Below are 12,523 nucleotides of genomic sequence, written 5' to 3' on the forward strand. Positions count from 1 at the left end.
ATAGTCCCTTGCTTGGGTGGTCAACTTACAGAAATTCTACTGTATATTATATACACATACACAGATATATGTATATATACATAGGTATGTAGTAGAATCTTTCTATGGGTGTGTTTGTGTGTGTGTGTATACATATATTTAAAACTCAGTTTTTAAATCTGTATCTTAGGATAGTCCATGCAAGTTTATAATGCACTTTCCTATTTCTAATAATATTGTATTATTATTGAATAATAATATAATATTGTATTATATTGAATTTAAACTTCTCACTTTGGGCAGACAGGTCCGCAGGGCACAACTCTAATCTTTTTATAGTATATAGGGCTTACACTACAACAACTGCTCACAGAATACCTCCAGTCTATATAGCACACTTAATTATGTATCATTTTAGATTTTTCACTAATTGTATTCTTTTTAACTTTTTTCCCAAGTAGGTAAGTTCCTAAAGAGAAAGAATCATTTCTTATCATCCTTTGTCTTCCAAAATAATTAGCATCACATTCAGCATATATGTGTACGAGAGCTCAAAATTCTTTTAATGGCTAAAGTTTATTTAATGAGTAATAGAAAAAGAAAGACAAGTATCTCAAGTTCTCTATTGTGTCAAAAAAATTTAATCTGATCAAACAGCTACCAGTTTCCAGAAATCTCACCTGCACCCATGCACATAAAGAGGCTAGAGGGTAGAGGGACTGCTGGGCCTTCTCCACCCTCCCTCACATGCCTGCTACCAAACCTCCCATGTCCAAATAATGAGCTGGGGGAAGGGGAGGGCCCAAGGCCCACCTCTGGTAGCTGTTAGAAAACAGATGGACCTGAGAAAAGTGTCAGAAGAGACCTTAAGCTACAAAGGCCTAATTTTAGTCACCATGTATTCTATTAGTCAATAGAAGTATAACAAATTAAAGCAAAACATGTACGTAGCTCTACTTCATTCTTCCCAAGACAGATGAGGCTTCGAAGCCCATTGTTGACTCAATTCCCCTTTGTTCCTTCAGTTATTTAACTGGTTGTTCTAGGACATATCTGGGCTTGGAGCTTTATTTACACTGTTTCAACAGGCTCTGCTAGAAACCCGTCTTCCAACAACGTAGTCTAAGATGGTAGCGTAAGATCAACAGGCTCTGCTAGAAACCCATCCTCCAACAACATTGTCTATGGTAGGGTAAGATCAACAGGCTCTGCTAGAAACCCGTCCTCCAACAACGTAGTCTAAGATGGTAGCGTAAGATCAACAGGCTCTGCTAGAAACCCTTCCTCCAACATTGTCTATGGTAGGGTAAGATCAACAGGCTCTGCTAGAAACCCATCCTCCAACAGCGTAGTCTAAGATGGTAGCGTAAGATCAACAGGCTCTGCTAGAAACCCGTCTTCCAACAACGTAGTCTAAGATGGTAGTGCAAGATCAACAGGCTCTGCTAGAAACCCGTCTTCCAACAACGTAGTCTAAGATGGTAGCGTAAGATCAACAGGCTCTGCTAGAAACCCGTCTTCCAACAACGTAGTCTAAGATGGTAGTGCAAGATCAACAGGCTCTGCTAGAAACCCGTCTTCCAACAACGTAGTCTAAGATGGTAGCATAAGATCAACAGGCTCTGCTAGAAACCCGTCTTCCAACAACGTAGTCTAAGATGGTAGTGCAAGATCAACAGGCTCTGCTAGAAACCCGTCTTCCAACAACGTAGTCTAAGATGGTAGTGCAAGATCAACAGGCTCTGCTAGAAACCCGTCTTCCAACAACGTAGTCTAAGATGGTAGCGCAAGATCAACAGGCTCTGCTAGAAACCCGTCTTCCAACAACGTAGTCTAAGATGGTAGCGTAAGATCAACAGGCTCTGTTAGAAACCCATCCTCCAACAACATTGTCTATGGTAGGGTAAGATCAACAGGCTCTGTTAGAAACCCATCCTCCAACAACATTGTCTATGGTAGGGTAAGATCAACAGGCTCTGCTAGAAACCCGTCCTCCAACAACGTAGTCTAAGATGGTAGTCTAAGACATGAGAAAGAAGGAAAGGACAAGATGGGGACAAGAAGGTATTCCTTTGGCTTTTTTTTTTTTTTTAATGAAGGTAGGTAGATAATCTTTCACCAAAAATAAAATCAGCAGAGGCTAAATATACTTGAGCTTCTTTTAAAAGTTATTTTTCCCAAATTATGCTTCAATCTGAAGAACTACACTAATGAAACCAACTACTCAATATAAACATTTATAAAATTTCCATCAGATAATAAGATGATAAACAAAGTAAGTATGAGGGCACTCTTGTGGAGAACTCTTGTCGGGACTAAATCTTAGGACCCAGCCCTGCTAATGGCCTGAGCCACTTCCCTCTCTGGACAGGGAAGATGACCAAAAAGAGCTGGGCAAGGTGGCTCACACCTGTAATCCCAACACTTTTGGAGGCTAAGCTGGGTGGACCACCTGAACAATAGCGAGACCCTGCCTCTACTAAAAACAGAAAAAGTAGCTGGGCATTCTGTCAAGCACCTATAATCCAAGCTATTCGGAGGCTGAGGCAAGAGGATTGCTTAAGCCTAAGAATTTAAGGTTGCTGTGAGCTATGATGATGCCAGAGCATTCTACCCAGGGTGACAGAGTGAGACTCGGTCTCAAGGTTAAAAAAAAAAAAATGACCAAAAGCCTTCAGGGTAGAAAATCTGTTTGGGAAAATAGTGCCACTGGGGCGGCAGAGCTGTGCCCTCGCCGTTCTCCCCACTGCTGCTAAGAATTGAAGAAGGAGCTGGAAATTGAAAAACCAAAGTGTACTGCTGATCAAAAACAGACCTATTCAAAAGCACACAGCATACAAGAAAACAGAAGAGACAGAAAAGGAGAATGTGAGCAGTAGGGAAATAACCAAGAACTAGAAAGGTTTTGAAGTCTGGGAAAGCCACGAGGCTAAAGAACTCAACGCTCCCTTTCTTTAAAATCATAAGGAGTTAATCGTGGGAAGGAAAGGCCAGGAGCAAGGTGGGCATCATAACCACTAAAGCTCAGTGAGAACAACATTAAACTCTATGTCATGCCATGTTTAAAAGCTACCTTTACAAGAGTACCTAGTAAATGTAATTATTGCTACACTTTGGAACATTAATGAAAAACATTATAGTCCTTAAAATGTATAAAAATCGTTTTATTTGAGATCCAAATCAGAATAAAATGTTTCACAGTTTGAATGTTGAATGGGGCACACTTATAATCCCATTTGTACAACAAATTTTAAAGGGATGTCCAACATCGCAGCCTGAAAAGGGGGTCCACTGAATTGATCAGGTGCCAATTTGATTAGAATTCACTAGTCACCCTCTTCCCACTTTTTTGCCAGTGCTCAATGGGACACAGGTCTTTCAGTCATCAGAAAATTCACTAAGCGCTGTCTAAAGTAGAAAGAATGTCCACATTATGTACCATTATTTTACATGAAGAACACTTTCAAGATCACTGGGCAGCCCCCTTATATCTCCCAGGTGCCAAGTGAGACCCTGAAGCAGCAACCTTAAGCCACCTGCAAGGTCTCCTAGCTGGGACAGATGAAGAATAGCATTTGCTTGCTTCACCTAGAGTTCCATCCATTACGCACATTTGCCAAAACAGACAACAATCAACTTCTAATATCTGCTGATTACAGATGGATCAATGGGCCAATGCCCATTAATCTAGCTAAGGTTTCCCCAAACACAAAGGAAGTGACAATAGTCAGGCTTCAGAGGGAGAGAAGTTAAAACTCTTATAACTGGTTCTCTTAATTATATGGCCCTTACCAGCAAATCCAACTTTTGACTGCCATACCCAAGGACTGGCACCTTCACTCATTCCACCAATATTCAATGAACACAGACTATGAATAACACTATCATGGGCCTTTTATTTTAAAAAGAAACTTGAGACTGAATGCAAACCTGATGGCATCCAAGGATCTGAAGTCGGGCTGGTCAAGGTGTTCACCTGCTCCCAGTTGAAGTCATCACCTTCAGCTTGACTATATCCACATGTGCTGTATGGCTCATCAAAAAGGCAGCCACCTACAATGTAAAAGAATGGAAAGTAATGTAAATAAAAAACAGACCTCTGGAATAAGCTATGACAACTGCAAGAAACCTCCACTTACCTGAGGCCAAACCACATTTGATTAGAACTTTCTGCTCAGGATCTGTGGACCTGACCCTTACTGTACTTTTGGGGAGTCTTACTGGTCGTGTAGTCATGCCCTATCCACACTCCTGTGTTATGCAGGTCTCCAGAATGAATCTAATGTTGGAAGAAGTCATCAACAGTGAGACCTACACAAATTTAAAATTAATATTTTCCAGATGTATAGGAATTTGGAAAATTGGTCATGCATTTGAAACTTCACAGAGGTCCTCAAACTTTTTATTTTTTTCATTTTTCAACTTTTTTTTTTTTTTTTTTTGTGATTTTTTGACCAGGGCTGGGTTTGAACCCTCCACCTCCGGCATATGGGACCGGCGCCCTACTCCTTGAGCCACAGGCGCTGCCCAAATGATAACAGTCTTTTTTTTTTTTTGGCCAGGGCTGGGTTTGAACCCATCACCTCTGGCATATGGGACCGGCGCCCTACTCCTTGAACCACAGGTGCCGCCCGGTCCTCAAACTTTTTAAACAGGGGGCCAGTTCACTGTCCCTCAGACCATTGGAGGGCTGCATTATAGTTTAAAAAAATATATACTAGCTTCTGCTATGATTCTGTATTTAAATCTAGACACAAATCTAGGAACAAATACAATCACACCGCCTCATGTGGCCCTCTGGCCGTAGTTTGAGGACCCCAGCTTTAATAGAACTGCCTTAAGCATTCAACGTGTTTTCAATAGGGAAAAAATTACAATTTGTCCCCCAAATTAAAAGGGAAACACTTTCCCAATACTGGCACAGGGACAGGAGGTGCAGTACAAACCAGGAACACGGCTTGCGAAGTATTTTACAAAGAATTATTCTAAACCTAAGATAAAAACAGGTTTCACTGCTTTTCCTTAGAGAGAGGGAAGGAGGGAGGGGGACGGGGCCTTGGTATGTGCCACACCTTCTGGGGGCAAGACATGATTGCAAGAGGAACTTTACCTAACAAATGCAATCAGTGTAACCTGGCTTATTGTACCCTCAATGAATCCCCAACAATAAAAAAAAAAAAAAAAAAAAACAGGTTTCACTTTTAATACTTTGGAGATTTGAGGTCTCAAAATTAAAAGAGAGATAAATTCACTGATAGTCCACACAAATTTTAAAGGCAAAAATAAATTCAAGACTAAAGACATGGTAAACATCTGCTTAATTTTAGTAGGAGACATGAAACAACTTAAGTGAAGAAACAAAAAATAAGAGAAAATGCAATTCTGCTGTTTCAGCATCACCAGAATTCAGCATGGTGATGATTTTAAGTCCCACCGCATCCTCTTAAATGTCTCCTGTTTCTGTTTAGAGCATCAGATCTTTCCCCCAATGCTTCACATGGGGAAGTGGGTGATTCTATTGATCTGTTAATTATTATGAAAATTCTACTACCCATTCTATAAATGCTATTAATTATATTAATTTTTTGCCAATGATGAGAATTACAAGTTAACATCAAGAAAACACAAATTTAAGAATATTTGTACACTATGTCTGCAATACATGCCTCGGTGGCAAGAAGATCAGTAAACTAGCCATTGTACAACCTCAGAGAATAATAAATGTTTCCAACTTGCATCCAAATGCTTAGGTCAATTCTGCAGCTGCCTATCCAGCCAGCCAGCCTCTAACCAGATGAGGCACTTGGAATTCTGTAAAGCATCCCTACCATGTAGAAAACTCCACCTGTAAAACCCTAAACTGTACTTTGCAAGGTATACCCATTTATCTTAGCTCTATGCTGTGAAGACATAGAAAAATAATCTCAGCTCTTGAACAAGAAAGCTGATTATTTGAAAAGAGGTTTCATGTTCTAAGTCTTCAATTTTCCAAACAAACTATGCTTTGCTCCCTTTCCTCAAATTCTTCTTCACTAGAAGGTCTTCGAAGCTTTACCATCCTGGTGGGTGTCCAGAATTCAATGGGCCCTTTATCTTGTCATTTTAATAGTCCAGGTAGGGTGCTGTTCCATTCTGAGCTATCAGTGAACCTGACATCCTATACATCTTTTTCACACCCATGCCATTGAGCCACTACTCTGCTTTTGTAAGGAGGTAAGTGACTTTCCAAATGTACATCAGGACTGTACTGTTTATTCTAAAACCATCTTCCGTTTTCAGTCACTCCAGCCTGTTATCCTGGTCATTTAGATAGCAGTCATCCTACCTAGATTTGTGGTTTCGGAAAATTTGATAAGCATCACTTTTCTACATCACTGATAATAAAAAAAGTTAAACAGAGTGGAGGCCAGCCTGGGCAATGGAGTGAGACCCCATCTCAAAAAAAACAATGTCAGAGTTAAAGAAACTCAGACTGCTAAACAGTCTCTCCCAGCTTTCTAGCTTTGTCTTTGTTGTTAGCTCCAGGCCTCACAACAAAATTAGTGGCCCTGGACACTGTCTTCTGTAACACTTTTAACAGTACTTGCCTCAATTAAACATTCCACTGGGAACAAAAAAGTCATAATGAAAGATACACACTAACTCAGTATTTGACCTTGACAACTGGCCATTTATATTTCCCTCTTACTAAGTTTTAACAAGTTCAGAAACAAAGTGGATTTGTTTAAAGTACATTAATACTAACAACTTTCCAATTTGGGATAGGAAATGTTACAAGACTATGCAAACATTTACAAGAAACATTTCCACTTGGTTGCAAACTCTAATTTTGATGCACAAAACAGCTTCAGAACTGTAGGAATAAGCCCAAACAGCAGTAGCACTAACAATATTTGAAAAGAATGAAATCATTGATTTTGACAGAAAATGGTCCCCTAGTGAAAACAGAGATAGCACCCTGAGGAAAGTCCTATAGTGCAATCTCAAACAGTGAGAAACACTGACAGGCATCCACAGAACAACTTAAGGCTGGTTAAAAATCTGGTTTACAAAGTGACTGTTAGCGCTGAGGACAGAACCAAATAACAAAGGCTAGAGCTTTGCACGCATGGCTGACAGCAAACCTGAAAGAGGGTTATAATTTTCCCATTACACAAAGCTGTTTTTATCACTTGAAATGAAACATATAAAGTATGGTATGGTTCTTTCTGGACCCATGAAGGATTATTGAGCCACCGGAAAATGAGACAGACTATGAATTTCCTATCGCCCAGCTAAGATATATCCCCCTAAACACCAATCTTCAGATCCACCACTAGCTATAATCCAATTATTGTGGGACCCCTAGAAGAGCAAAGGTGGTTTACTGAGCTAAAATAAGATGAAATTAAAGTAAATGACACCGAATCAAAATAACCAATGCAAGAGAGGGCAATCAAGCATTTACTTTTCAAGGCAGCTTTGGGTGCTACAAAAAGTATAGGTTCTGGGGTCAAACACTGGCACAACCTAATTCTTCCACTAATGGCTTTGTGGTTTTAGAGAAATCCCTTAGCCTCTCCCAACCCTGGTTTCTTTCCCTATATAGTGGAGAGAACTCGTATTTCTCGGTTATTTCTGATGATTAAGTTAGGCAGCAAATACAATGTCAGTGTAACAGGCATGTTCAATGAGCACATTATTTATATTTCTCTCTTTCTTTTCTGTAGAGACAGAGTCTCACTTTATCGCCCACGATAGAGTGCCATGGTGTCACACAGCTCACAGCAACCTCCAATTGCTGGGCTTAGGTGATTCTCTTGCCTCAGCCTCCCAAGTAGCTGGGACTACAGGCGCCCGCCACAACGCCCGGCTATTTTTTTGTTGCGGTTTGGCCAGGGCTGGGTTTGAACCCACCACCTTCAGTATATGGGGTGGGCGTCCTACTCACTGAGCCACAGGTGCCGCCCACATTATGTATATTTAGTCCCCCCCTCCCCAGTGTAAGATAGGACTTTTAGTAGAAGTTAGAAAGGAAAATAGAAGAAATACAAAGCACCAGAGCTTCTGGAAGGCGGAAAGAACTGCAGAACTCCCTCGGGAGTCTCCATGTGAGCTCTTTTATCTAGGGGTCTTAATTATATTTAGTTCTTAAATTCTTCCCCCCATAGAGACCTCATAGAACAATTTCACTCAGGAATCCATCACATTGCAACTAGTTGAAATATATTATTGAAAATTAAAAAGTGCACTTCATAAGAAGGCAAAGAGTTGCACGCATTCGTCCAGGTAACACCCCTGTGGGTACCTCTTTTGAACATGGAGGTGCAGAGAACAGGTGGTTGGCTAGGTTTTTTAGATCAATTCCCAGAGGCCAAGGAATAACAATGATGAGGAAGCAATAACAGCTGAATCTGCCATCGTGTAGAGGAGTGTGGCCAACAACAGATTCCCCCAGAGCTCTCCCTAGCTGTCATATGAGGACTGACTCCCGCCAGTCCAGAGCTGTCCTGTCAAATCAAAGTAAATGATTTCTCTTCTGTGGAGAGGGCTCAGGACTAAACCCCAAGTCCTGGTGATCAGGCGTGGTGGGGTGGTGGTCCACACCACTCATATTCTTTCTGTATCTCTGTCTCTCTCCTCCTTCCTCCCCCCTCTCTCGCAGACACACAGGCACATGCACACACCCACGTCTTCATCATACCTTGAGAAAGACGTTTTGTTAGGAGCTATAAATACAACACACATGTGCTATGCCAAGAGTTATGCAAAAGGACGTGTCGGTGGATGGTGACTGAGGAAACTGACAATGAGGCGATTTCTGCCCCGTATGGCCTATTGCAAAACGTGCAGTGCAACAACATAAAAACCAAATTAACAGAAATGCTCAAAAAGTATAAGTTAAAAGGTAAAGAAGTGTAAATTAAAAGGAAAAGAACAATGAAAAAAATAAGATGACACCAAGAATATGGCTAGAACTTGACCCACTCCTACAATAATAAAATTGTCACTAGATTCATACACTAAAGGTTATCCATAGATTTCATTCTGAGTTGTGGAACAGCCAGTTTAAAGAGGATTGATTACATAATTCACTTCTCTATAAAATAATATGGAATAAGGCTCAGTGCCCATAGCACAGTAGTTACGGTGCCAGCCACATACACCGAGGCTGGCGGGTTCAAACCCAGCCCAGGACGGCTAAACAATATTGATGACAACTGCAACAAAAGATAGCCGGGTGTTGTGGCAGGTGCCTGTAGTCCCAGCTACTTGGGAGGCTGAAGCAAGAGAATTGCTTAAGCCCAGGAGTTTGAGGTTGCCGTGAGCTGTGATGCCACGGAATCTATTGAGGGCAAAACAGTAAGACTCCATCTCAAAATAAATAAATAAATAACAATAAAATACTGAGTAATAATATTAGCACTAAAACTAACATTTATTACAAACTTGTATATTCTTCATACCAACTCTATACATGTAAGGTAGACAACAGGAACCTCATTTTGCAGATTTAGAAACCAAGACATAGAAGGTTACTCAGCCTTCCCAAGGTCTCCAAACCGGAAGACAGTAAAACAGAGATGTGAACCCAGACATCCTGTCTGGGAGTGTGGCACCACATTCTTAACACTATACAATAGTATCTCCCACACTGGGAACCCAAAAGAGATGTAACTACCCTAATTCTAAATTCAGAGTGAACTACCTTCTGATAACTCTAGTAAGAAACAACGTAAAGTAATAAACACAGTTCTCAATAGCATCCCTCAGACCAATGAGTTTTAGGGCCTATCGGCAGCATGCTAGCACATGGCCAAACTCTAATTCAACAAACTTGACATTGTGGAATCTCAATGCATTCTAGATTAAAGCTGAAATATTCCTTAAAATTATCTTTATGGATACTTTTTCTCTCAATAATGCCTTAGTGGGCTGCCATGAGTTTGTGTAATTACTCCCCAACTAAAATCTGCAACTAGTCTGTACTGATACTGAATTGCAGACCTGCATGCTTTAGAAATCAGATGAAATAGAGTTAATCCTAATATTTTTTTCATGAAAACTGCAGATTTTACAAACAGGTATCTAAAGCCCAATAGACAGAGTAAGAGTTCTGCTCAAAAGTAGAATTATTGATTATAGCTGTATCTTAGTCACCATGGTATTCCCTATAGCTAACACATGGTAGGAAGCCCCCCCAAAAAAATGCTTTTTAAAGAATAGATGATGAATTGCCCCCAAATTCTATACATAATCTTGCTGTAATGATTTTTTATGGAAATTAAAAAAAAATAAGTATAACATAATACCTGTCTAGACCACAAAAACAATCTTAACACAGCCCCATAGACATCCAACCCTGTCCTGTTACGTCTCAAGATGAATTATCTGCAAAACGTGACTAAATCAGCGAACGTGTTTACTATTTTTGTTATGGTTGAAAACTGTAAGTCAGTTAACGAGGTCTCTACAAATTATGGCTTTTGATTTAGAAAAGTTGGACTCTTTTCCCCCTGTAGAAATCATTAAATACAAGGCTAGTTGTCTATAAAGGTCTTTCCTGATTTATGAAAAGAAAATATTGTTATTTGCATATTGAAGAGAATTTCTCTCTCTTCTTTCTTTGGAGTAGCAGTTGATCTAAGAATAGTATGAAATCATTAAGGCATTAGCTCTAAAGGAGAAGGTGGCCTACTTTTACCCCAAAGGAAATCTAATAAGATCTTCCGTGTGGGCATTCTACATCCGACTAAAGCTCCAGACCTAAAGGAAAACAAGGGGAAATACATTGACAAGGTTTGAGCCCATCACTCGGAGCAGTAATAAAAATCTGGTCTTGATTATGACCCATAATAATGATATCTTGACTCAGGACATGTGAATACACATTTTCACAAGCCAAATTTATTTCTATCGAGATATATAAATGTTTTTCATTCTGTTCTACAGGAGGTTTTAAATCCACTAAATTGATTTCAAGTTCCTTCAAAGGTTGCTGCTTGTAGTCTTTAAGGTTTGGGGATGGGAGATACGTGTATTACCTGGGACTGTTTATTTAGCTTGAAGTTATTAATCAACACTCTTGTGTGAGAGCACTATTCACACAGTCAAAGAACGGCCTGTGAGCTACAAACTTCTCTGGTCTTAAAAGCTTCCATGGAACAGTGTTCCATGTTCATGGAACCCATACTATACCTCAGGAAAAACACAGTTATTATTTTAGATGTTCCTTGAAACCAGTCTAAGACTTTTGTCTCAATATGCAATATGTATGATCCAAAGAACTTATTACATAACAAAAAATGCAAATATTTACATGTATTGTCTCATTTAATTTTCTTAAGAACTTTAGAGGCAGCATCAATATCCTTTGTGCTAGTTATCAATGTATTATACCCCAGCCTTAAATCCACTTTTCCTTGCCAGCTCTGCAAAAATACATTCAGACAATTGTGTACACCATGGAATATTATGCAGCCTTAAAGAAAGATGGAGACTTTATCTCTTTCATGTTCACATGGATGGATCTGGAATATATTCTTCTTAGCAAAGTATCTAAAGAATGGAAGAAAAAAGTATCCAATGTACTCAGCCCTACTACGAAACTAATTTATAGCTTTCATATGAAAGCTATAACCCAATTATAGCCTAAGAATATGGGGAAAGGGGAGAGGGAGGGGTGGGGGAGGATGGGCAGAGGGAGGGTGATTGGTGAGATTACACCTACGGTGCATCATACAAGGGTACATGTGAAACTTTCTAAATGCAGAATATAAATGTCTTAACACAATAACTAAGAAAATGCCAGGAAGGCTATGTTAACCAGTGTATAATTGTATATAAGCCCAGTACATGTATCCCACAATTGCATTAATGTATACAGCTATGATTTAATAAAAAAAAAAAAAAAATACATTCAGACCCTTTGACTACGTTGTGGGCCCAGTGGGCAAGAAGTGAATCTTGTCAGCAGGGGGCGCTGGAGAGACCCTGGAGGAAGACGGAGAAGCGCTCACTGAGCTCCAGGAACACGTTTTGCTGCCAACCAGAGGGCACATTACCTCCCACTTCTGCGTCGACTTCTCTGTCAGGCGCTGAGCCATGGCCCTGCGCTGGATCTCAGCCCTGGAAGGGTCTCTTCCATGGAGCTCCATCTCTGCCCTGGGATGGCGGCTGCTATTCCTTAATTCTTCAGAGTACTCGTTAGGTTGTATTAGTGAACTAGCCAATCTCTCGTATCCCAATGCCCTGTTATAGCTAATTAGTCTTTATAGTAAACTTTCCCTGTTCTGTTTCCTGATTGGCTCTTCATCCATTCTTGTTTTTATAAATGACGGTTGAGAGCATCTGGCCCCAAGTCAAGTGGATTTCAGCGCAAGGCTGGTGGTTCTGCATCCAAAGTTCCTACTATTCCCAGTCAGCACATTTTCATTCACCTCTATAAAGAAAGTAAACCACGTGTAGTATTTACATGTGGATTAAGTGAATTGCATTACAAATAAGCTCCTGAAAGTGCTGTTTTTAAAAAGCCAGTGAAAATCAAATGTTAATTTCCTAAACT

General features: G+C 40.1%; 1 protein-coding gene across 5 annotated transcripts in view; it reads right to left on the reverse strand.

Annotated features, from left to right (window-relative positions):
- Positions 1–12,523, reverse strand: part of PTPRM (protein tyrosine phosphatase receptor type M) — an 810,424-nt gene that overhangs the window by 616,588 nt on the left and 181,313 nt on the right. For all 5 annotated transcript variants that reach the window (XM_053571260.1, XM_053571259.1, XM_053571258.1 and 2 more), the window contains exon 2: positions 3,910–4,032. In XM_053571260.1, the coding sequence (XP_053427235.1) occupies positions 3,910–4,032 (123 nt within the window). The remainder of the gene's footprint in view (positions 1–3,909; positions 4,033–12,523) is intronic.

This window comes from Nycticebus coucang, chromosome 19, assembly GCF_027406575.1.
Source record: "Nycticebus coucang isolate mNycCou1 chromosome 19, mNycCou1.pri, whole genome shotgun sequence".
NCBI classification, from domain to species: Eukaryota; Metazoa; Chordata; class Mammalia; order Primates; family Lorisidae; genus Nycticebus; species Nycticebus coucang.